The 27,195-nt window shown below is 40.8% G+C and overlaps 2 protein-coding genes across 17 annotated transcripts in view; one reads left to right on the forward strand and one right to left on the reverse strand.

The window, feature by feature from the left end:
- The window catches only part of LGMN (legumain), a 1,022,235-nt gene that overhangs the window by 26,258 nt on the left and 968,782 nt on the right, over positions 1-27,195 (forward strand). The window lies entirely within an intron of this gene.
- Positions 1-27,195, reverse strand: part of UNC79 (unc-79 homolog, NALCN channel complex subunit) — a 277,488-nt gene that overhangs the window by 12,728 nt on the left and 237,565 nt on the right. For all 16 annotated transcript variants that reach the window (XM_050798992.1, XM_050798985.1, XM_050798983.1 and 13 more), the window contains 7 exons: positions 22,262-22,366; positions 12,245-12,322; positions 8,287-8,376; positions 6,103-6,278; positions 4,645-4,831; positions 3,006-3,203; positions 526-603 (listed from right to left, as the gene is read on the reverse strand). In XM_050798992.1, the coding sequence (XP_050654949.1) occupies positions 526-603; positions 3,006-3,203; positions 4,645-4,831; positions 6,103-6,278; positions 8,287-8,376; positions 12,245-12,322; positions 22,262-22,366 (912 nt within the window). The remainder of the gene's footprint in view (positions 1-525; positions 604-3,005; positions 3,204-4,644; positions 4,832-6,102; positions 6,279-8,286; positions 8,377-12,244; positions 12,323-22,261; positions 22,367-27,195) is intronic.

A 27,195-nucleotide genomic window follows, 5' to 3' on the forward strand; every position in this document is an offset into this window, starting at 1 on the left:
TAGAGAAAACACCAGATACCATGCCAAACAATTACAGACTATTTTCCTTGGTTTTCCGGATATCTTTTGCAAGGTAAGGTGATTTATATTAGAATAGGGTAATTTTCACATCAATGTTCCCCAGTAATACTTTCAGCACCAGCACTTGTTTTACCTTTTTTTTTCTTTTTTTTTTTTTTTTTTTGGTAGAGACAAGGTCTCACCATATTGCCCAGGCTGGTCTCAAACTTCTAGGCTCAAGCAATCCTCCTGCCTCAGCCTCCCAAAATGCTGGGACTATGGGCATGAGCCACCATGCCTGGCCTAGTCTGATATATTTAACCCAGCTGAAGTTGGTCACAGTGGTAGACCAAGAGCAAAATTCATGCAATAACCATTTGGTAAAGGGTTGTTATAGGAGCCTGAATTCTCCAGCCCCAACTCTGAATGTTAAAACTAATTCTCTTCAGAAAGTACCTTCAACATAAATCCACATTTGTTTTTAGCAGTAAGAAATGGTCTGTAAGAATCATAAGGTTTTCCTACCTTGACAAAAATGGTCGAATTGCATTCCTGCAATGCCTCCATTAAACTAATCACATGGAGACACACCATTTCTACCATCTGAAACAACAAACATGAAAGTTAATTCCATTCCCAGTGATATGGAAACCTTGCAAACTAGTCTGCAGCCGCAGAAGACCTATGATGTCCTGTGCCCACGAGGTCTTTCTGCGTAATGACCATAGGAGACCACTGGCAGTGGTGTTCATTCACCTCTGAAACTTCAAGCCAGAAAACGATTTTTAAAAAGCTCCAGAGGCTTGGTAATTGTCATGCCTCCCTCATTCAACTCAGGGCTGCCAATGGAATTCAGGCATTAATCTCACTAATCTGCACTGCACTGACTCACACCAGGGAATACATGGCTTCTGTTTCCTTCATTTCTAACTATGGAGCTCTTTGGATGTAAGAGTTGTGTATCACGCTAGTCTGTTTTGAGAGGAGGGTACCCAGGGAGAGGAGATAACAAATGCTTGAATTACTTTTATACACCATGTAATGATTTAAAATAATATTATTTGAAACTAAACTAACGTGTCTTGGAGAAAGCACCAGATACAAAGTCAGACAATTACAGACTATTTTCCTTGGTTTTCTGGATATCTTTTGCAAGGTAAGGGGATTTATATTAGAATAGGGTAATTTTCACATCAATGTTTCCCAGTAATATTTTGATCCTTTCTCAATCTTGATCCTTTCTACACAGTGTCTTCATCAGCAATAACTGTTTAATTTACTGCAGATCTGCTTCCGAGGCTTTATTCTCCGTGGGACAAGGTAGCCGTGCTTACGACAGTTCAAAGACAGTAGAGGCGAAGTCCCTCATCAGAAATTCCTACAGCTGGATTTTAAATATTCCAGGGAGATTTTTACCAGACTGGCTTATATATGGTTTAACAAAATTTTCAGAATGAATTTAATTCAAATTCTTTTGTAATATCATTTGCATAAAATTCATGTACAACAAATTCATTTGTAACATTTAAATATGGAGAGTGATTTGGAGGAGAGGTATTTCTTGGTATCAAAAAAACTAATGATAGAAGGAACATTTTTAATCTCTAGCTTAAGTTTAAGGCCTCAGTTTTGTTGTCCGTGAAATAACAGAATAGAATGTTTGATCTCCAAATTCTTCATTAGTCCTAGAATCTGTGATCCAATAAATGTAATTATTTTCCATAACAGTCAGAACTATTCAAATGCTACGATTTTCACATAAACTTCCTTTAAATTGAACTAAGACATCTCTCCACACATAGAATGCCTGTATCATTTGCATCTCTAAAGAACAAAGTGCTTCACTAAAGGAAATATACAATCCCCTTTCTAATTAAGAACCAAAAGAAAATACTTCTTAGACTATTATTCAATCAATTAAAAAAACATTTCCTGAATGCCTTTTGTGGGCAGTGTAGTGTTGGGTTTCAGGGCACACTGGAATCATCATTATGGTGTCCCTCCAGGTCCCCTGCTCCTAACAAACAAGAACTCTACTGATGGTGTCCCCATAATCAAGACACTGGCTGCAGCTTTCCCAGCTGAGAGTCCTCCTCCAATACACAGTCAGAACCAAAGGACTCCCTTGTAAATTCCTTCCATATATCCTCCAACCTTGACTCCAGGATGAATACTCCACACTGGTTCAATGAAGTGGGCTTAGGCTAGCCATACCCCAGACATTTTCCAATGAGCTCTGGAACAGCCCCTCTCTTGGTAAGCCATCTACATTCAATAGTACTGGATTTGAAGATTGGGAGCATAGGTCCTTATAAAGCAACTCGAAAAGGTGAGGCTCCTTTCAGGCTTTGAGCCCGGAGTGGAATGAACACCTGTAGTCAGTCTACTCTTAAACAACCACAAATAGATGACCTAATTGGCTAAGGTTTTTCCAAATTGCTTTGAAATCCTCAAATAATATGAATCTCACTCCTAACCCTCTGACATTATAGCAGCAAACAACCCTTCAAGGTAGAAATTTCATACAACATACATTTGATGTTAGGCAGAAAAAATAAAAATTGTTTTTAATATTAATAACTGTACTTGTTTCCTTTTTTATATTTATATATCAATATAAAAGTTTTGAGATACATATACATTGTGGAATGGCTAAATCAAGCTATTTAACATGTGCATTGCCTTACATACTTATTTTTTGTGGTGAGAACATTTGAAATCTCTTCATAGCAATTTTCAAGTATAGAATATATTGTTGTTAACTGTAGTCACCACGGTGTACAATAGATGTCTTGAACTATTGTTTATTTTGTTTTTAATCAAAATGCTTATTTTTAATCAAAATGCTTATGCAAGCAGAACATCCAGCTTATAAGGTAACAAATCCCTGATCCATTTATATAATCTTACAACTGAGATCTGTGAAAACAGGGAGTGTGAGGATTAGGAGTGGTGTGGACACTTTGAGATTCCATCTCAGAAGGGAAACTTGTCGGTGAACTCACCACTTTGTTATGGGCCATTAGCTGAAGGATGCTGGGTGTCACCCTACTCCAAAATTCTAGTGCTGTCAGTATCGCTGTGAAGCTGAATTCATTCTGATTTTGGAGATTTGTAGCGACGGCACTTTGCTCGCAATACACTGTCCAGAGCTGAGCAAAGATGAACGCGTGGAAGAGGGAGCACATGTGCAGCACGGAGGTCTGAAAAGGAAGAAGACGGCATCGGTGCATTGCATCTCAGCAGGCTGTGACCCTCCATGGAGCCCTCCCCGCATGGCTTTGGTCTTGCCAGGGAGCACAGTCAAAGCACAAAGGCATTATCTCAGAGTTACAAAGTCGTGATTCATCACCTTAAAACAATCTGCTCTGCTCTCTTCTCCACCAGTGGGAGTGTGCTCAGAGAATAAAGCACATTTTTGAAGAGAAGGCACCTTAATTTGCTGAAGAAATCTACCCACCCCCTTGCCCTTTAACGAAACTGACATTCCCATCCCAAAACTAGATTAGGGAGAACAATCATTCTGCCATGTTAGGATGTTTCCTCATCTGTAAAATGGGAATAATAGTAGCCTCTTCAAAGCATGGGAGTAAAGGAGGTGATATACGTGAACACCCTGCCCAGAAGTTCTTAATCATAGCAGCAGCAGCAGAGTTCCTCCTCTTAGCGGAAAGCACGTGCCGGGAGAGCACCTACAACACGCCAGAGACTGCGCCAAAGGCTTTTCCTAGATCACCTCCATCGCTCTCCAACTATCCCCTCGTCTATTTCACAGGTGAAAATCTGAATATCAGACAGGTTAGATACTTGTCAAGCTCATAAAATCACAAGTACCATAATTAGGAACCAAACCCGGATCTCAGTTGAAATATTAGGAATCGACTGCCTAATTCCTTTTGCGAACATCATTTGGATCATTGGGATGGGTGTGCCATTTTATCACATCATCAGCTTGCCCTGTCCCAAACCCGAGCTGTCCCCAAGGCCACTGTGACCTCCCAGAACTTGCCGAAGCTCTGTGAAGGTCCCCTGGCTCCTCGGAGCTGGTTAGTACCAATGTGTCTGGCTTGCCTGGACAGGTTCATGACTGGTGCCTGCCTTGGGTTTACTTTCTTCCCTTTAGCACATCATCTGTCTCTGCAATTTACAAAGTCCCCCTGCATAGGTCATGCCAATGTGTGCTTTAGTGAGTTTCCAACTGGCCTTCTTGTTTTCATTTTGTATTTTCCTGTATCTCCAGAGATTTCAGTTGAAAAGACAGTACATGAAGAATTAGATAGAGGATAAATTTTCCTCCATTTTGTCTCTGGTTTTAAAAGCTGATCACAGAATTTTGATTATATTTCTAGCCTTTTATTTCTCTTCATTATTTTGAGACAGAAATGCCTGGGAAGCCAACTCTTGCTTGCCTCCATGATTTATCTTCATAAAAGTAAGTCTAAAAACAATTTGGGGGCAGGGGGAGAGACAGTCTGGGAATCTAAACAACTTTAAATAAGACATTAGCACAGAGTTGTGTTTCTAACATCCACAGGAGGGCAAGTGATAAGATGCATTTTCTTCTCAGAAGAAACATAATTGGTTGATAAGGTTTCCATTAGCAATTGCGATGCATTCGGTCTTAATCTTGCAGAAATCACTTACCTTTGATTGCTCTGGAAATCCAATCAGGATAACAATAAGATGGTCTGCAATGTGGGAGCCTGCATCCAGAGGAATGGGCAGGCAGGGAGAGGAGGCATTTGGGCACACTGCATTGTGAGTGAGGGAACCCAGCAGAAGCCAGGACAACAGTCGGATGTGGGAGACACACTCGATGAATTCTTTAGGTCTGTTAGAGAAGAAGGAGTGTTAAAGATGATTTTATGTTTTCTGTTTCATTGGGTGCATAACAAATGCTTCTTGGAGGAAGGGATAGAAAGTGCGGTCTTGCAGGCAATCACATAAAACAAAATGCCAAGGCAACTGAGTGTCAACAAAATGATGTATCTGTTTTTCTTGTTTTCCACTCTAATCCTGGATCTCAGCTTCTTGAGAAAAGAACAGCCTTTGGTGACACAGGATTACACAGCATTCTTCCACAAGCCTGGCTGCCTCTCTGACTAGCTTCCCTTTCTAAACTCTTTCCACTCCTGCTGTAGAAATTTATTCTGTGGTGGGCCGGACACGGTGGCTCATACCTATAATCCCAGCACTTTGGGAGGCCGAGGCAGGTGGATCACCTTAGGTCAGGAGTTTGAGACCAGCCTGGCCAACATGGCAAAACCCCGTCTCTACTAAAAATACAAAAATTAACCAGGCATGGTGGTGCGTGCCTGTAATTACAGCTACTAGGGGGGCTGAGGCAAAAGGATCGCTTAAAGCCACGAGCAGAGGTTGCAGTTAGCTGAGATAGCACCACTACACTCCAGCCTGGGCAACAGAGCAAGGTTCCGTCTCAAAAAAAAAAAGAAAAGAAATTTCTTCTCTGGTATCCCCCGTAGAGGGGAGGAAGGAGATGAGGAGATATAACACAGCTGCCCATTTTCCTGCTCCCCCGTGATCTTCTCCTCCCACCCTTCTTATTCCCACTCTACACTTTTCCTCTGGACAGAAGGCTGACCACGCAAAAGGGCGGGCTCAAACCTACCCTGAGTTCCCAAGTCAACAAACCCGTACATGCCTCTCTCTTCTTTAGCCTCCCTGAAAGGCAGGGTCAGGGGCTTGTACAACCTAACCTTGCACCAATTTCATCCCTGCTATAGCTTTTGTTCCAGCTACAATCTAAGTTGCTTGAAGGCAAATATATTGATATATACTTATTAATTTACTTAACTAGTTTAAATCAAGCGTTAAAGTGGTAATTCTAAGCTCAAAATTTTCATTCTTCATTAGGACAATTGAGGGTTTTGTGGGAGGACAGGTTTGTTTTTTGGCAGCATGTCACAGAGCATTCTGGGTCAGCAAGTATGTATGGAGATGGGATCCAATTTCCGTCTTCCTAACCAAGTACATTCCACTGTCATAATCTTCAGTGTATCATTAACTCTAGCTAAGCCCAAGGAAACTCAGGGGTGTTTCCTGCCTTCTTTACCCTCATTCCCGGAACAGTAAGGGTCTTACCCTTGCTGCATTGCAGAGGGGGGATGATAAAGCCAAGGCAGGTAGCGGATCACAGCTTTGTTATCTCTGTGGTTGCCCCGTGAGATATCCATGGCTGCAATCTGGGCCAGCCCCACTTTGAGATGTCCCCCAAAGGTATCTTCATGCAGAGGCTGGGAACATGTCTTCATGTGGCTCTACAAAACCAAGCGGTATTTTGTAACTCTGGCAGACACCTGGATTCATTCCAGGCCATTCTTTGAAAAGATCAGGTTGTCATTTCCACCCCTCTTATGGCCACTCTGAGCACATAACCTGCTTAAACTTCTTCAGACCCTTCCCATTGTTCTTAGGATAAAAGAAGGGAAAGTTCCCTAGTGTGGCCTACAAAGCCAGAAAGATCCAGCTACTGAGCTTACCCCTTCAGCCTGCAGCTCCAGCTGTGTTGGCTCTCTGTGTTCCCTCGCGCTGCTATTCCCTTTGTCTGGAATGCCATTCCCACCTCTCTTCACCTAATTGTTCAGATTTTAGCTCAAGTGTCACTTCCTCCGGGAAGCGTTCCCTGAGCTCCCTGGCCAGGTCTGTGCTGCTTTCTACCTCTTTTTCATAGCAGTTGTGAGAGATACATTTTTACTGTAGTTTGTGTGAAATGTTCATTAAATTTGGCCTCCTCTACCAGGCTATAAATTAAATGAGAGCAGCTGTTGTGTCCGCTTTTGCTCATCACAGCATCCCCAGTGCCTAGAACAGTGCCATGATATTACAGGTGCTCATACATATTTGTTGAATTAATTCAGAAAAATTTCTTTGCTCAGTGTGAGCTCAGTGGGAAGAGCACTGAACTAAGTGTTGAGACCTAGGTTCTAGACCCAGGTCTGTCCTAGCTAGTCCCATGGCCTTAGATAATCCACTTGCCACTTGATCCTTCTGATCTGTTTCCCAATAGGTAAAATCAGAGGGTTAGATTATGACTGTATTCCCAACCTTTTGATGACCCTGGTTCCTACTTATTATTTTTTGAAAGCATCTGCACAACAACCTAAACACGTTTAGGTAACAGTTGTTTCCTCTTCTTTGTACATCAAAGTCATTTAAGTGTGGGCAATCAGATTCAGCAAGCAGTAACCAGCACAGGAGCGAACGATAGGGGAGCTCATTAAGAAATGACTGGGTTTACATATTGTGAGATACGCTCAGTTTACATTTTGATTCTACTTTCTGCCTGGGATTTGCAAATCTATCACTATACCAAAAACCACTTTGATCATGTGAGTAGAGCCAGGGAACAGGTCAGTGATTAAGGGACTGTATTTTTGCTGATGAACTTCTGGGATTACTAGCTCCCAATTATCAAAAAGGAATCATCTAACGCCAGATTGCAATTTGGCTGCTCCTTGGACCATGTTTGGATTCTCTTCTGCACTCTGTCTAGGGCCTTGCTCAGATCCCTCAAACTATTCATCTTTTAGCTTCCTAGTTGAATCATAGCAGGAAAGTGGACCTGCATCAGCAATTCATTCCACCCTGCAAAAACTCAATCATCTCAACAACTTCACTGGGATTGTGTCCATATGCAAATTAAATTTTGTTCTATCCCCTTTCATCAAGGATTTTCTTTAAGAAAATAGCTTCGATGCAGCAAAAAATAATACATGATATATGTTTGCATAATATGCTATAGTTTATGAAAGTCTCTTCACGTACATTATTTTTGATTAAACCCTCGTAACAGTCAGGCAAGGTAGGGATTATTGGATTTGTTCTTCAAAAGAGGAAACTGATGCTCAAGGTAATTAAACGATGCTATGTGGTAAAAAGAGAATGAATTGAGGGTCACAAGAATCTTGGGTTCAACCTTGACTTTACCACTTAGTAGTGTTACTTGAGCAAGTACTACACCATCCCAAGCCTCAGTTTCTCAATTTGTAAAATGGGGATAGAATCTTAACAGAGGTATTGTGAGAAGTGAGTATATGGCAAAAGTAAAGCTATGCATGTGGCTGATGCCATGTGAATGTCCTTTCCCTTCCTCTTTTCCTCTTTGCAAAGCTGGACCCTGGCTCTTTGATCCCCCAAGGCAGGGACTACTCAACAGTGCCACAGCTGCCTCCCCAGGTAGCAATAAGTTCCCTATGGTCTACTTAATTCTCTCAAAGCATCTCTGTTTTGTGAACCTGAAGGATGAGCAGGTGGTGGTCATCTCACCTTCAGTTTGGTCAGCGTGTGCATGTCTGCCATGAAATCCAGCACTTCATTGATGTACTGCCTCACACACTCCATCGCTGCAGTCCCACACTGAAACACAAGGACACAGCTGGGTCACAGCTTTATTTTTGCCCTGACTGCAATGATTGCCTTACTCTGGTTTCACGTTGTTTACTAAGGAGTTGTTTCACTTTCTGGATTTCTGACTCACTCCATTACTCTCAGCATAGTCTCTGACTGCTCAGCATTTGGACAAAAATTGATAGAAGGTTTGTGGCGGAGAACAAAGAAACAGGAGAGGCCTATGAGAGATGGGGCTAAATGCTTTTATCCACTGGGTTATTGGACTGATTTTCTATGTGTGTGCTTGTTTTTAAACTGCTTTGTATGCAAAGATTCAGCCTATGTCATGCCATTAGTATCAGAGTCTTTAGGACATCATTCATTCCAAAACATAGCAACACATTCTCATTCTAGGGAAGTCTTAGCTACACATAAAATACATGCCACCAAGTTCTACCACCAGAATCTTGAATCTATTTTCTGTCAAAAAAGTATACAAACAAGCATCGTGTTTGCTGAAAGAGTCAAAAATTCTCATACTAGTCAAGTCACTTGCAAATTAACTTTTTACACACAGTAGGTACACTATTAAATAGATGCATGTATTACAGTCAAGTTCTTGCTAGGGGATAAAGGAAAGAAACAAAATGGTCATCTTCCCCACATGCTCGAAGTGTGTTTGAAAAGTTTGGAAGGAAAAGAAAGCAAGTTTGTGTTTTAGGTCGTTAAATGGCATCGGCCTGCTCTCCCTGAGAATGCAGTGAATTTAGGATTATAAGCAAAGCAAAGGAAAATGAACAAGCAGGCTGCTATATCAAAGCCGTATGAGAGAAGCCACACATCAGGCCGGGTATCATGTGGATCAAACGAGGCAGGCTTTGAAGCCAGATGAATACTATGCTAAAGGCCTTCCTCAGCTTTCTTTAGGAAAATCTGGAACATTATAGACTTAACTAGCTCACCCAGTGGCTCTCATTTTCCCATATTCATGTAAATCTGCACGGTACTGAACTATATCACCTTCTCTCTCTTCTAGAATGTTACGCTTGTCAGTTCTTCTGACAGGATAACAGACAGCAAAATAAGGTCATTGGCAGTCTGTCAGAGTGTTTTCCAAGCATTTCATACGTTCCAAAGTTGTCTTCTTTTAATTTAAATCAAGTGAAGGAATTATAAAAGGTTATTGTGTTCCTGCTTTTGGAATATTAATCCTTTCGTGCAAGAAAGGATTTCCCCCTGATTTATTCCATTTTCTCTGACCTTTCACATGTCATGCAAATAGGACTGGAGACTCTGTTCTTGAATTTCTTGAAAGGGATTTGTTTCTTTCATAGGCAATATTTTATACCATTTCAACTAGGCAAATGTCACCGAAAATAATTACTAGGAGCATTATTCAGTATTTGTCTTTTAAGTTTGAATCTCAAAAAATGAGAGCAAAGAATTTACTAACACTAAGTCACTTTTGTTCTAGAGACAGCCAACTGCATCTAATAAAAGCCTTAAAATTCACTGCATGGTCAGGAGACTCTTAGTGAGCCATATATACTTATGAAACAAAACATATAATTTCCAAGCCCTCCTCCCTTTTCTCTACTTTGCAAAGCTTAAGAATAACCTTAGGTGTGTTATTTAAGAAACAAAACAAAATAAGTCAAGCTCTATTTGTTTCAGAAGATCTATATTTATTTCATAGGAAAACTAATGATTAAAAAGTTGAAAATATTCAAAACTCAAACTCATGAATTGAAGCAAATCATAGCTAATTCTTCCTCAAAACTAATATTTGATTTTAAAGTTATATTTCTTAGATTATAAAAGCAACACATGTTTAATATAGGAAATTTGGAAAACATAGATCATTAAAATTAAAATTGAAATCACCGTAATCCTAATTCCTGTCCTCCACCTCTGGGAAAACTACTGTTAATATTTCCTTCCAAGTTTTTTAAAGTTTTTTAACGTATATAACATACATATAATGTTTATAAGATTGAGATAACATTTTTCTAACTTGCTTTTTAATTAGATACATCATAAGCATTTTCCAATTAATTAAATATTATTTGAAACTTTGATTTGGTAGGCACATAATCGTCTATCTTATGGATGCACCTTATTTTATTTAAACAATACCCTGATGATGTTAGACATTTGTTTTGTTTCCATATTTCTGCTATTTTAAGTGATGCTTTAATAAACATACTTGATATAAAACATGTGCATATTTATTTTCTCAGACATATTCCTAAAAGAAGATTGTCAAACTGCCCTCCAGCAAGGTTGGTTTTACTACCAATAGTAACTTAGAAGAATGCCTGTTTCATTTTACCCTCAATAAGTCTAATCATTGAGGAGGATCTGCTGGGGAGGGAAAAATGGGGAGGTATTAGTCAAGAGGTCCAAGGCTTCAATTATGCAAGGTGAGTAAGTCCTAGAGATTTACTGGGCAGCGGAGTCCCTAGAGTTAGAAATACTGTATTACACACTTAGAAATTTCCTAAGAGGGTAGATCTGATGTAAAGTGCTCTTATTGCTAATGACAAACAAACAAAAGCAAACAAACAAACAAATAGGGCAGGAAGAAACTGTTGGAGGTGATGGATATGTTTACGGCATAGATCACAGTGGTGGTTTCATGAATGTATAATCATTTCCCAACTCATCAGTCACATACATTAAAGATGTGCAGCTTCCTATATGTCTTTCATGCCCTGATGAAGTGGTGTTTTTTTTTTTTTTAAAGAGAAAATCTGCTGATTGGCTAGCCAATTTTAATTTTTATATTTTTAAATATTTTTATACTTCATATTAACTTACAATTCATTGATTGCTAGTCAGAGTAAAAGGTTTATTTTTAATGGCTTATTGGTCATCAGAAAGGGGACTGTATGTTGCTTTTCCATTGTTGGAATGTTCATCTTTTAATTACTGATTTCAATAACACTTTTATTATTAGGGACTTTTTTTTTTTTAGCTATGGCATAGGTAGCAAATAATGAGTTTTAAAGAATTAAACAATGAAGGAAAGAGCGAGCATGCAGCAGAGACTGGCTAGCCACTCCCCAGGCCTGTCTTCTTCCTTGGCCCACAACTAGACCACATTTCCCATCATCCCTTGCAGTTAGGTGTGGTCATGTGCCTGAGTTCTAGCCAATGGAATGTGAGTAGGAAAAAAAACCACACACTTTTAGACTTGGCCTGTGAAAACCCCATGGGCCATATTCTCTTCCCTTTCCCCAACCACAATCAAGCTGATTGCAGTGGACTGCACATAATGGAAGAAACCTGATCCCTGAGCATGCACGTAGAAATCCCCCTTTCCCTACTAAACTTCACTGAGCAAACACTAAACTTTCGTAAGTCATTGAGAATTGGGATTTTTGTCGCATAGGACCTTGTATTACACCACAGAACCCTTAAAAAAAAAAACATAGTTTAGTCATTCTACTCCCAGAAATCTATCATAAAGAAATGGTCTGAAGTATGGACAAAGATTTAGGCACAAGATGTTCTTTGCATATTAATTACAATAGAAAAATATAGAAATAACTAAAATATCTAAAAATAGGCAATGTTTGTTAATATTATTTTTAATAGATAACATTTCACAGCATTTACTATGTCTGACTCCTTGCTCATATGCTTTGCATGCATTATCTCATTCAATCCTCAACCTATATGTTAAACCCTGTTAAATCTATATGTTAAACCCTGTTATATCCCATTTGACAGATGATACGAATCAAAGAATTATAGGTTAAAATGCTTTCCAAAAGTCACATAGCTAGTAAATGGCAGGCCTCAAACCCTGACGTAAGTCTAAAGCCTACATTCTTAACTGCTATTTCTATGAAATATAAGTATGTAGACAATGAATTTGGACAGGACTTACTCCAGGTACAGAGGCTATCATCTGCTTGCTCAGGATTGTTGACTCAGCTAGTTTGGTTCCAGCATCTGCACAAATAAACTAATAAAAAAGTGAAAGGACAATTATTTTTAAGGGTATCTGGACAGTAATAAGTCATTTATCATTTTATTAACTTGGTTTAAATTAATTCGTGTTATTTTCATGACAATCTGCCTTGGATAGATCAGATTTGCTAATCATGATGGTTCATTCCTACCAGAAACTCAGAATCACAGTACTAAAATTAATACACAGAGTCTTACTTTACCCAGACTGTTAAGTGGCACTGAAATGGTGCATTCAATCAAGGAAAAAATAAAAGATGTCAGCATTGTCAGATTTATTGAGAAGTCATTCTATTTATTGTTTAGTACTTCTTGACAGTTACTGTAAGCACATTTCATACAGTTTCATGATTTCTATTATCGTATCATATATTTAGAAAGAAACCAGAAAAACAATCAACCTCAGAGTGAGTATCCTATCTGTTTCTTCCCCACAGAGGACCTTCAGCATCTCATCTTCCTGCCCCTATTCATCCACATGTATCCTCTGCGCTGATAAAGACCCCCACTCCTTCCCTGGGCGCCCAGAGGACTTTTCACACACTTCCATTGTACCAGTCACCACATCAGACTGCAGTGACTTGTGAGTCTATTTCTCAACCTGCTATGAGCTCTTCATGAGGACAGGCTTGAGGCACCTCATCCCCAGCACTAGCTTGGTGCCGCACACCTCAGAGGGGCTCAGTGAGAGTTTACGAAGCAAATCCATTAGTCAGTTATGACTTGAGAGCATTACAAGAATGCATTTGCCAGATTACAATTTAATTTGCTTCATTACAGATTTTGACAGGTGTTTCTCACTTAATGCAGGCACTCCACTATTTATTAATAGTCTTAGGAGAAAAAGTTAACCATGAAGTAGAGTTTGCTATAAGCAATTAGCTCCTGTTTAATTTATATTTCCTGGCCTCTGGCCAGTAGCCTTAACAACTTTGGGATCTGGAACTGCTGCTGTGCAGAGTTCAGAAGTTTCAGCACCAATTGCTCCACCTTCTCATTCATTCTGTTCTCATACTGGAAGGCAAGGGGAAGCTGAATGGGTCAGCAGGCTCGGTCCCTGTCACACTGGGGAGAAGTAATATGAACTAGGGTCACAGAGTAAATCTCTAGGAGGCCTGATGAGGAACCATGGAACAAAGGAACAGAAACTAGCATATTATTGGGCTAGTCAGGGGTTTAAATCTAAGCATTATTAACAGGTAGCAGGTTTTGGCTAACTGGGTACACCTCTAAGCCAAAGGCCTCCTGAGGCCAAGGAACCCTTAGACTTCAGCCTCAGGGCCAAGAGCTGGTCTTCACGTGTGGGAGGGGTGTCCTCCATGGAAAGCATGTAAGTGTATGTAACTGAGTGGGGGCAAGAGGGCATAAGTAGAGCTGTCCCCGAGAGCTGTGTGACAGGAGTGGACACAGATCTCCACATTAACATTCTGTCATTTCCATTTGCCTCAAATACAGTTACAGAAAACTGAAGAATCTATTTAGCCATTAACTCTGAATCTGGCATAGAAAGTGGCAACTGGTAACATCCTGGGAATACCTAGCATTTTCTATTATCTTATTCAGGTTTGCTATGTCTGCTCATGTAACTTAAGCTTATTTCTAATGTAAGGAAAAGTAAATAAACCAGGTTTTAGAAAATGAGAAGCCTTTAACTCCAGTCAAAATCTATAAGTAAAAAAAAAAAAAAAACAAAACCTGAAATATTTGATATTTGATAGACATACACAGTGAACAGAAGGAACCCTCCCAATGCAGCCTCCTGGTAGAGATTGCATGTTTTCCCACAAAATTCATTTTAAAAAGCTATCTAGGCCAGGTGTGGTGGCTCACGCTTGTAGACTCAGCACTTTGGGAGGCTGAGGCAGAAATTAGCCGGGTGTGGTGGTGCATGCCTGTAACCCAGCTACTCAGGAGGCTGAGGCAGGAGAATCGCTTGAACCTGGGAGGCAGAGGTTGCAGTGAGCCGAGATGGCACCACTGCACTCCAGCCTGGGCGGCAGAGCAAGACTCTGCTTCAAATAAATAAATAAATAGCTATCTAAGTCTTCAGTCTAAGACAAACAACTTATAATTGCGTTCCAAAACCTCTAGCGAGGACATCAGTATTAATTTTAATTAAGTTCTTTACAACAGAAATGATACTGCAGAGCCAAGAAAGGCCACAGGGGAGACAGAGCCGTATCTACTGTGTGAGGTAAGGGGCGCACTTAGAGCTGTCTCTTTAAGGATGGTTTAAAGTCCTGGACCCCACTCGAGTATGTTTGCATGGCCTGGATGGGCCCTCGAGGTGAAGATAAGGTTTGTGAAGAAGCAAAATTTTAAATGTCTGTATCTCCCTTCAGTGGATGACTTTCCCACCCATGATACTCAGTAAAGTGCAACGCAGAGCATGATGGAAGCACATTTCAGCATGGTTAGCAATCACACAGCATCAAGATCTGAGGTTGGATCCAACTGTCCGATTTATGAGAACTCTTACTAGTCAGAATTAATCAAAAATCACCCTAAAAGTAAAGGAGGTGCACAGAGAATCTGGCATATCAAAGGAAATAAAAGTGCATAAGCCTCAGAAATCATCTATTATTTTTTATCCATGCATTGTAATCCAGCATATTTTTACATCAGATACACAACTAAAACCTTACTAAACCTTTCTGTCTTTGTTTTATATGGCTGCCAACCATAAACTGAAAAAAGAAATCTATTATGATTTTATAGAGCTGCTCAAAATACAATGCTATTACAAAAATCAGAGAAGGAAATGACGACTGCTGTTGAAGGAAGAGTTCTGTACTTTGAGGGAAATTGGGCACTGAAATATGCATTCCCCCATGAATACAACAGAAACACGGTATCTATTATGTGTCATTACTAAATTCATTATCAAAATGATACCCAAAACAGTGTCTTCACCTCTCATCTCATAGAGTGATCAGACTGTTACTAACTCAACTAATATTAATAACCCCATTCAATGGTAACTCTGTGAATTAAAAACAACAGCTGTTCCTCCACCAGTTCTCTGTCCTCCAGCCCACAACGAACCTATCTTTAAAAGAAAACCTTTCTTCACAATACGATTTCTCATAACTTCAATATGCAGGTATATCCCACAGAGTGGGAGTGGTACGCGCAAATTAGCAGAATATCTACTCTCTCTCTCTTTTTTTTTTTTTTTTTTTTTTTTTTTTTAAGATGGGATCTCACTCTGTCGCCAGGCTGGAGTGCAGTTGCGCGATCTCGGCTCACTGTAACCTCCGTATCCTGGATTCAAGCAATTCTCCTGCCTCAGCCTCACAAGTAGCTGGAACTACGGGCAGATGTCACCACACCCAGCTAATTTTTGTACTTTTAGTAGAGACGGGGTTTCACCATGTTAGCAGCATGGTCTCCATCTCTTGACTTCGTGATCCACCCGCCTTGGCCTCCCAAAGTGATGAGATTACAGGCGTGAGCCTCTGCGCCCGGCTGAATATCTACTCTTGACACATAATAGGAGCTAAGGAAATTCCTTTTGATTTGAACTTAAACAGTCTTTATGGTGGCTATTAATGAGTTATCACTTATTATGAAAACTCTATCTTGAGAACAATTATAACCTATTACACAAAAAATATCCACAGCAAACCAGCAAAAGAGAAAATATTGGAAACAAAAAGCAAAAATGTCAATAGATCTGAATTAAAATAATGTGCTAGTGTATCTGTCCAAAATGCAAAAGGAGAACTATGCCCTGGGGATCAACAATTTGGACTCTGAAATGACATTTTTCTATTCAGCAAATTCTTTCCTATCTCCACGCCTCTCTTTCTTTAAAAAGAAAAAATCCACTTGAACATTTAAGGCCACCCAACTTCATATGTAAATTCACACATAAACTTTACATATGTAAACTTCATATGTAAAACAACTTTATATGTAAACATCAGTGGTCATGGCTAGACAACCACCATAGAGCAGGCTGGGGAATTCCCCATGACGCCAGGCCTCCAGGGAGAACTTCTAGGAATTAAAAAGCAGATTGGTAGCAGTTGCTGTCTTGACAGGTTTAAAACTTGGATGATTGGCCGGGCGCGGTGGCTCAAGCCTGTAATCCCAGCACTTTGGGAGGCCGAGGCGGGCGGATCACAAGGTCAGGAGATCGAGACCACAGTGAAACCCCGTCTCTACTAAAAATACAAAAAATTAGCCGGGCGCGGTGGCGGGCGCCTGTAGTCCCAGCTACTCAGGAGGCTGAGGCAGGAGAATGGCGGGAACCCGGAAGGCGGAGCTTGCAGTGAGCCGAGATCGCGCCACTGCACTCCAGCCTGGGCAACAGCGTGAGACTCCGTCTCAAAAAAAAAAAAAAAAAAAAAAAAAAAAAAAACTTGGATGATTCCACATTTCTTGGACGAGCATTCTATTTGTTCTTTAAGGGGTCTTTCTTACTGCCAGAGTATTTGGTAACACAAAGGTATGGTCTATCTATGAGAAGAATAGAAATGGTTCCATCTTAGTGAGCTCATCTACCTACTGTTATTCATCAGAAAAGTAGTAGAGGAAATACCAGCAGTTCCCTATGGGGTGAAAGAATGAATGGGAAACGCAACATTGGAGCAACAGACTCTGTTTTCAGCATGGGGACTGGTGTCATTTGTGATGGATCACCTAGGGAGTTTTTCCTTCTGGTTACTGATTTTTTTTATGTTTGCAAATTGCATTTTCAGTTAACTATACCCACCCTCACTGGGTGGCCTTCAGATGATGGTCACTGATATCCATAAAGAAAGTCACTGTCTGCTCCTGGCAGATCATCTGTCCCTGATATAAGCTTGGTTGTCCAAGTGCCAGGAGCTGATGATGCCCATAGGTAAAGGGGAAAGGTTCCTCTGACTCCAGCCTAGATCTCTGGCCTAAAAGAAGCTTCCAGAGAGCAGGCTGTCATTTCCACCATTCTACAGAGAACACCTGGAGGACCCAGGCAGTCAAGGGCAAGAAAAAAGCAATTGAGAAACCCTACAGAAAGAGGCACTAGGCCAGGTGCAGTGGCTCACACCTGTAATCCCAGCATTTTGGGAGGCCAAAGTGGGTGGATCACGAGGTCAGAAGATTGAGACCAGCCTGACGAATATGGTGAAACCCCATCTCTACTAAAAATACAAAAATTAGCTGGGCATGGTGGTGCATGCCTGTAATCCCAGCTACTCAGGAGGCTGAGGCAGGAGAATCGCTTGAATCCAGGAGGTGGAGGTTGCAGTGAGCCAAGACTGCACCACTGCACTCCAACCTGGGTGACAAAGCCCATTTTTTGAATGAAAGAGCCCATTTTTTGAATGAAAGACTCCATTTCAAAAAAAAAAGAAAAGGAACTACGCATAAGAGAAACAACGTTTCTCCTCATCCCATCTGATATGGTTTGGCTGTGTCCCCACCCAAATCTCACCTTGAATTGTAATAATCCCCCCATGTGTCAAGGGGCCAGGTGGAGATAATTGAATGGTGAGGGTGGTCTCCCCCATACTGTTCTCATGGTAGTGAATAAGTCTCACAAGATCTGATGGTTTTATAAATGGGAGTTCCCCCTGCACAAGCTCCTTTTGCCTGCTGCCATGTAAGACATGACTTTGCTCCTCATTCACCTTCGCCATTGATTGTGAGGCCTCCTCAGCCATGTGGAACTGTGAGTCAATTAAATCTCTTTCTTTTATAAATTACTCAGTCTCAGGTATGTCTTTATTAGCAGCATGAGAACAGACTAATATACCATGTGCGGCCCCATAGAAGACTTCTCTCCATGACTTAGGCAGGACCACAGGGCAGAAAAGGGAACTACTCTGTTTTAAGGCATGCCTCACTTTTTTTTTTTTTTTTTTAATTTTTTATTATACTTTAAGTTTTAGGGTACATGTGGATAACGTGCAGGTTTGTTACATATGTATACTTGTGCCATGTTGGTGTGCTGCACCCATCAACTCGTCAGCACCCATCAACTCGTCATTTACATCAGGTATAACTCCCAATGCCATCCCTCCTTCTTCCCCCCTCCCCGTGATAGGCCCCGGTGTGTGATGTTCCCCTTCCTGAGTCCAAGTGATCTCATTGTTCAGTTCCCACCTATGAGTGAGAACATGCGGTGTTTGGTTTTCTGTTCTTGCGATAGTTTGCAGAAAATGATGGTTTCCAGCTGCATCCATGTCCCTACAAAGGACACAAACTCATCCTTTTTTATGGGCATGCCTCACTTTTATTTCTCTGATTAGAAATAAAAATTGCTTAAGAGTTTATGGAACAAGGATTTGTTACTTTGAAATGGCTTAAATTTATTTTTCCCTTGGTGTTGAAACCCAGGAACAAACTATGCTCAACATATTTTGTTGGAGAAGACTGAAACATTTCCATAAAGTTGTTTTTCCTGGGCGTGATCTGAAAATGTCTCCAAAATACCCCTTCAATGTAAATAATTTTACAACTTGACATTTTCTAACTTAACGATTTCAATGACAAGGCACACATTTGTTTTAAAAAGATGAAATGGCAGATGAAAACCCATAAAACACATTCGGAAGTATCTTTTTGCTGTCTTTCTTCTTAATTTTTGTTATTTATTCACCTAACTGTGATGCAATAATCACTGTTTTTGTGGTTTCCTTAAGCACTGGGTAATTTAAACTGTTAGTGTTCTTTTGGCATCTTGTGACAAGTGCTTATTACAGTTGACTAATGTATTTCATTGCAAACCAATCTCCAGCAGTTACAGTATGGAGTGCTAGACCCCAAGAAGATCAGCCACACAGATCTGCTCTGCTCAAGACAAAGGGCAATTAAGGGAATGCTGTTCACCATCTGCAGGAAAGCACCTTCAATGCCCTGAAGTGGTTTTCAGGTGGCACATCCCCAACTGCAACACTTTTAGAAGCAAGTGACCTCCAGACACAGTCAGGCTGCTAACCTTAATCCCTCCCGGGATATTTCCCTAAGCCCTGTTCACCTGCCCTCTCCTCCAAGTCAGTGTAGATCCCATGAATCTTCAAAAAGATCTCTTTGGGCCGAGAGCAGTGGTTCACACCTGTAATCCCAGCACCTTGAGAGACCAAGATGAGTGGATAGCTTGAGTCCAGCAGTTCAAGACCAGCCTGAGCAACATGGTCAACACCCATCTCTACTAAAAATATCTAAAAAATTGGTCAGTCGTGGTGGCCCACAACTGTAGTCCCGGCTACTTGGGAGGCTGAGGTGGGAGGATCACTTGAGCCAGGGAGGCAGAGGTTGCAGTGAGCTAAGACCGTGCCACTGCATTCCAACCTGGTAACAGAGCAACATCTTATCTCAAAAATAAATAACTTAATTAAAATTCAATAAATAAAAAATCTGTGTGAACACTGCTTGTTCTCAAAGGCAATGTTGCTGCTGCTATGTGAGCAGAAGGGCCTGGCCAATGCAATCCACAGAGAGAAATGCAAAGTTCGTCTCTCCTTAGGAGCACAGATATTTTCTGGCTGTGACTTTGCTTGTCTTCTTCCTGGGCTGTCCAGCACCTTGGTATAATAAGAGCCATTTCATTCTGATGACATCATGCCCCGCATCCATTGCTGTCATTTTCCAGCAATCACTGACTCGCTGAGGGTTCAATGTGTCCTAGAAAGCCCTTCAAAGACAACTCAAGACCATTCATTGAAAGTACACCAACTTTTTAAATAAATCTCAAGCCTTTGAGAAAAATTCAGTTCTGATCCTAATGATTTGTAGTCTCTGGAGGGGGAGTATGGAGACCAGGCAGTGGTTATTCAACAGTAAATGACAAGGGTTGTTCCTCATCTTCTCTACCAGGTCAACTCCTGAACTTCTGTGCATCCTTCAAGGTCCATGTGAACTGTCTTCTACAAACAACACTTCCTTACTCAGTACACATCTCTACTACTGCACCTGTTGTACTATGTGGGAATTGTTTTTTTAATTTACATGTCAACTTCAATTGCTAAATTGTAAACTCCTGGAAGGAAGATGTCATGGCTGATTCTTCTGTTTCCTCAGCACCCTGCAGAGCACCTGGCCCATGTCAGGCCTCATAATGCTTCATAAGCCTTCCTCCGTGTCCTAGGTTCAGTTAGCCACTCCCTCTTCCATAGTGTTTTATACACCGTGTAGATTTTCATGAGAGTAGTTAGCACATTATCAGGATATGCATGTCACATCTCTATATTCCCAGAACCCAGCCCAAGATAGGTGGTCAGTAAATATTTGTAGTGGGAAATACTGCTGAAGAGTCAGATGTGGCCAGATGACGGAAGACCTGGATAGTTCAGACCTTACGAGGTCACTCTAGGTTTCTGATGCAAGAGTGATCTGCATCAGAAAAGTAGAGTTTCAGCAAAATTCCTCTAGGCAGCCACAGGCCAGAAGATTGGCTTGGTGTGGAAAGAGATGAAGCAGGTGCAAAAAGCTAAGAGCTGTTACAGTAATCCCTGTAAGGGATGGAAAGGGCCTGTCAAGGCTGTGTGTTATACCGAAGGGAGCTGGGCTGTGAGTCCTAACACACTGAAATCAGGTGCTTGATACTACCTGTCACTTAGGCCAGCACTGTGGTCTTGGGCAAGCCACCGAACCACCTCCTGCAGTACAGAACCAATGCTTCATGAGGCTGTAAAGATTAAATGCTTAACACATAATAGGTCCTCCATTAGTGTTCCCTTATCTCTCATGTCTCCAAATGAGTACCCACAATTCAGGGAAATCTGTCTAGTTCCTTGATACCAAGCTCCCATATTCCTTCAATCATTTAACCCTCAGCTTGCAGGCCCAGACTCTGGGACTGGTCTTAATGCTCATCAGCGAGTGCTGACACAGCTGTGATGCAATGGCTGGGCACTGTACCCAAAGGCCATTGAATGACACCCTGATCCCAGCTGTAGCTCATGGCCAGGTCTCTAAATCTAGCCTCAACCCTTGGGTGAGAGGCAGGGTGCCAGGTTACCTGAACACCTGCTGATTCCTCTGGCAGAGCCAGTCTACTTTTTCTCAACCCTATCCTCATGCCATTATCCCTTAATGTAATCCACCATCCTGCCTAAGCCTCCTTTATGCTTGAAGCCAGTCAACCTCTCTAGGCTGAACCCTAATCCCAGGCAAAGACATTTGTCTGTACCCTCCAGTCCTTTGTGACCCAACTCAAATGCTACTTCCTTCATGAAGTCTTCTCTGATTTCACATCATAAGGGATGGGATCCATGCTGCTTTCAATTTCTCCCTAGGATTTTGTTTACCTCTTTCTCTCATGATACTATCATAGCCTGTTTCAGGTCATCAAAACCTGCATGCCTGCCTAAGATGCTGAGTTAAGGACAGTAGACTAGAAGGCTTTAGTCCCTCAGAAGCCCTAAAACCAAAAGAATAATTGTTGACAGTTCTCCAAAGTCTGTCTTATAGTGGTCCTCGGCCTCAGTTGTCCCCTGAGGGCTGAAGCGTACTTATCCCCCACTGTGGGTACCACTCAGTGCATCCTGCCATTTGACTGTCTCTGGCCTGGCCTATCCTCTCCTTCACTTCTGCTTCACAGAGATTTAGGGACCACCTATACTCATTTGACTCTGCAGTCAGACCTCAGCCTGTTCCCCGAATTCTGGTCTCAGGCCTGTCTCAGCTCTGGTGACTGACCTGCCCCTCTAACCTACTGGATCACGCATTTCTTGAGGACAAAAATTATTGTTTTATTCTTCTTTTTAACCCCCATAGAACTAATTTCACAGTAGGAACAAAATCAATACTCCTTCTTGGACTTTTTTAGCCAGTGGAAGTGTCAGGTGCATACTATTAGTTAGGTCATGGTCCATATAAGATATATTATTTCTCATCTCTGGGCAAAGATGTTTAGTTTTATGCATACACTCTACACCTCACTTAATTTTCCCAAACATACATGGATCTCATGAAAAGTTTTACAAATCAGGCATAAGCTTACCTGGACGAGCAGAAGAAGGTTTGTATCTGGTAAAGGAGATTTGAGTTTTAGGGCCTGCAGAAGTTCTAGAACAACACTACGAGACAAGTAGAATTTATCTCGTTCCTAAAGAAAACAAAACAGAAGGAGGTAAATGATTTTAGAAATTCAATTAGAGTAGATCTATGTCAAAAGAGCTCCCAAAAGATCCATGGGTCAGAAATAAAAAATAGTATTTAAAAACGCATAATGAAGTGTCCTCAAGAAATAAAATTGGAACTTAAAAAAAAGGCATTTGTGTGTGTGTAATGAGTTTACAGAAGCACTGAGGATAAGTAATTTAATGGATAAGAAAAAGATAGGTTATCTCTTAAACATTGATGCCCCAGTATTTGGTTCTTATTCACAGGAAACACGTTCCAAGAACTGCAGCAACTAAATCAGTCTAAAAGTATTTTTTTCAATACAAAATTATTTAGAAAGAAACATATACAACTCTTTAAAGTATTCTGTGACCTCTCCAAGGAACTTATTTCTGAAATGGACTATTTCAAGCATCCAGAAAAACGGAGAGAATGGAACAGAGTATGCACCTACCACCCATCTTTGTCAGATCACATCATTTTGCTTTATTTGATTCATCCTTTTTTTTGGAATCCTAGCTTCTTTCATTCTTTCTTAAATTCATACATAATATTTATACATATTTATGGGGTACATGTGATATTTTGTTGCATGCACAGAATGTGTAGTGATCAAGTTAGAGTATTTAGGCTATTCATCATCTTGAGTGTCTACCATTTCTATGCATTGGGAACATTTCAAGTCCTCACAGCATTTTGAAATGTACAATATAATGTTGTTAGCTATGGTCACCCTACTCTGCTATTGAACATTAGAACTCATTTCTTCTATCTAACTGTATGTTTGTATCCATGAACCAAACTCTCTTCATCCTCCCCCGACACGCCCTCCCCAGCCTCTGGTAGCTATCCTTCCATGCTCTACCTCCATGAAATCAATTTCTTTTAGCATCTACATATGAGTGAGAACGTATGATATTTGTCTTTCTGTGCCTGGTTTATTTCACTTAATGTAACAAACTCCAGTTCCATCCCTGTTGCTTTTTTTTTATGGTTGAATAGTAGTTCATTACGTATATATACCACATTTCCTTATCCATTTGTCCATTGATGGACACTTAGGTTGACTCCATATTTTTGCTATTGTGAATAGTGCTGCAATAAACATGGAAGTGCAGGTATCATTCTGATACACTGATTTCTTTTCATTTGGATAAATACCAAGTAGCGGCATTGTTGAATTGTAGGACAGGTACTTTTTAGTTTTTTGAGAAATATCCATACTGTTTCCTATAGTGGCTTTATAAATTAAATTCCTATGAACAGGGCGCAAGAGCTCCCTTTTCTCCATATCCTTGCCAGGCTCTGTTATTTTTTGTTCTTTTGATAATAGCCATTCTAACTGGGGTAAGATGATATCTCATTGTGGTTTTGATTTTCATTTCTCTGATTAGTGATACTGAGCATTTTTTTCATATGCCTGTTGGCCATTTGTATGTCTTCTTTTGAGAAATGTCTATTTAGGTCCTTTGTCCCCTGTTTAGTGGGGTTATTTACTTAGTGGGATTATTTATTTAGTGGGATTATTTGCTTTTTTAAAATTTTAGACAGGGTTTCACTCTTGTTGCCCAGGCTGGAGTGCAATGGTGCGATCTCAGCTCACCACAACCTCTACCTCCTGCGTTCAAGCAATTCTCCTGCCTCAGCCTCTCGAGTAGCTGAGATTACAGACATGTGCCATCACACCTAGTTAATTTTGTATTTTTAGTAGAGATGGGGTTTCTCCATGTTGGTCAGGCTGGTCTTGAACTCCCAATCTCAGGTGATTCAATTGCCTCGGCCTCGGAAAGTGCTGGGATTACAGCTGTGAGCCACCGCACCTGGCCCTGTTTTTTGTTTTTTTACTGTTGAGTTGTTTGAGTTCCTTGTATATTCTGGATATTGATCCCTGGTTGAAAGTTGATTCATCCTTTTTAAATACTAAATGTCACAGAAACAGGTGAAGCTACCTATATGGTGCTCTCTTTTCTTTCTTCCTTTCTCTTTTCTCTGAAGTGGCCACTATTCTGAATCTGGTACTTATTGTTTCATGTATGTTTTTACACTTTATGTCTCCATTATAATATATAATATTGTTTTGCATTTTTTGACTTTCTGTAATGTTATATTGTATATATCTTTCCACAACTTGTAATTACTCACTGCAATATATTTTTGAAAGTAATCCTTATTGATACACGTAGCTCTGGTTCTTCCAACTCAACAGCTTAACAATATATAATTGTATGAATTTACCAAAATTCATCGGTCAGTCCTCCTGTTGATGGAATGTTGAATTGGTTTCAATTTTGTAAGCCTTTTCTATTGCTGAATATAACACATGTTCAGAAAAGGACATAAAATATAAGCATACAGTTAAATGGATTCAAATGGTATGACACTGTAAAATATATATTTGGTCTTCGATCCTGTATCTGACATACAACTCCTAAAACCCTTAGACTCTCCAAACTGATGTCTTTTTGTATGCTAATAAGTTGACTGATGGCTGGCAGCATAGGTAGCAGTAGGAAGGGGACTGATCACCTGAAAGACCAAGACACATTTAGAGAGTTGCGACTATCAGCCCCACCCTTCAACCTTTAGAGAAGGTCTTAGAAGGGTTGATGGCTGGGTTGATCACCAATGGTCAATGGATTAATTGACCATATCTACATAATGAAACCTCCATAAAAACCCAAAAGAAAAGGGTTTGAAGAGCTTCTGGATAGCTAACCACATGGAGGGTTCCTGGAAGGTGGCATGCCCAGAGAAGATATGGAAGCTTTGTGCCCTTGTGCCTTGCTTTATGCATCTCTTCATCTGTATCCTTTCTAATATTCTTTATAACTGGTAAATGTAAGTAAGTGTTTCCCTGAGTTCTGTGAGCTGCTCTACCAAATAAATTGAGCCCAAAGAGGAAGGATCCCTAATTTATAATCAGTTAGACAAAAGCATGGGTAGAACAACCAGAGCCTACAGTTGGCAAATGAAGGTGGGAGGTGGAGGGCAGTCTTAGGGGATGAGCCCTCAACCTGTGGGATCTGATGCTATATCCAGGTAAGTAGTGTCAGAATAGAACTGAATCTATTCTGCAGAATCCATTGCTTGCTTTTTGGTAGGAAGAAATCTCCACACATTTGATCACAGAAGTCTTTGGTCTTGACTGTGAGAGCAGAGGGAAAACATGGTTTGAGTTTGAGTTTTTCCAGTCTCAGAAGATGGACCGAATACTCATATAATCACCTCATGGGCAAACAACAGCACATTGCAAGTGTCTCAGAAGCCCTGTGTGTCCTGTCTTAATCCTTTCATAATCAAATAAGTAGAGTCCCTGTGGGGCTGTCTCCACCGTCTTTTCTTCCTATTCATTTTCACTCATTGTGTCTTGCCTCCTCATATGTCTGGTTATCTTTGATTGTATGCTGAATGCTTTGTTAGGAAGATATTTGCAGAAATATTTGTAGCCTGAAATGTTACCTTCCTTCAAAGAACTTTCTGTTTGTTTAGTGACAGGGGCACAATCACAGCTCACTGCAGCTTTGACCTCCTGGGCTCAAACGATCCTTCCACCTCAGCCTTCAGAGTAGCTGGAGCTACAGGCATGTGTTACCATACCCAGCTAATTTTATTTTTTTTGTATTTTTTATACAGATGAGGTTTTGCCATGTTGCCTAGGCTTAGGGTTACCTTAATACACATACAAGGCTTGTAATATTTTATGTTGGGCTACCACAGGGCTTGACACTGAGCTGTGTCCACATGAAGGAAAGTTACTACGGGGGTGTTTTTACTTCGTGGTCCCAGCCAAAAATGTGTAGGTCAGGAGGCGTGGTATCAGGGTCTCTATTCTTGGTAGGTTCTGGATTCGGACTTTTGTCCCTCTAGCCTCATGGGGCTTCCAAAACTGCAGCCTCTCAGTCACATCTAGATTGACAAACACTCCCAGGGTAAAAATGGCCATCAGTGCTGGGCTCACAGCTCTGAATTTCTGGGCTCTCCCTGATCTTAGTCTCATAACTCTTCTCTATATAGTTAGCATTTTGAAGGAGTTTTCAGAAAATATTTTGTTCACTTTTTTCTTTTTACTTTTTAAGTTAACTGGGAAAAAGGTTCAAATTATCTTGTTTACCACCATCAGAAGAGAAAATCCAGGATTTTAATTGTCATTATACTAAACCTATAGGTTATTCTGTGAGAATTACCTGTTTTTACTATTCTGGGTCTCCATCCATGAACATAAAATATCTTTCCATTTATTTAACAATCTGTAATGCTCTTGAGTAAAATGTTCTGGTTATCTCCATAAAGTTCTTGCATATTCTTTTTTTTTTTTTTTTTTTTAAGACAACGTTCTCACTCTGTTGCCCAGGCTGAAAGCTCGCTGCAGCCTCAAACCCCTAGACTCAAGTGATTTTCCCACCTCAGCCCCGCAAACAGCTAGGACTAGAGGTATGCACCACCATGACTGGATAACTTTGTGTGTGTGTGTGTGAAGGACACAGAGTCTCGCTCTGTCACCCAGGCTGGAGTGCAGTGGTACAATCACGGCTCACTGCAACCTTCACCTCCCAGGGCTAAGCGATTCTCCCACCTCAGCCTCCCAAGAAGCTGGGACTACAGATGCATGCCACCATGCCCAGCAAAATTTTTGTATTTTAGTAGAGACAGTGTTTCACTATGTTGCCCAGGCTGGTCTTGAACTTCTGAGCTCAGACAATCCACCCACCTTCACCTCCCAAAGTGCTAGGATTACAAGGCATGAGCCACTTTGTCCAGCCAAATTTCTTTTTTTTTTAATATATAGATGGAGTCTCGCCTTGTTGCCCAGGC

Source organism: Macaca thibetana, chromosome 7 (genome assembly GCF_024542745.1).
Source record: "Macaca thibetana thibetana isolate TM-01 chromosome 7, ASM2454274v1, whole genome shotgun sequence".
Classification (NCBI taxonomy): domain Eukaryota; kingdom Metazoa; phylum Chordata; class Mammalia; order Primates; family Cercopithecidae; genus Macaca; species Macaca thibetana.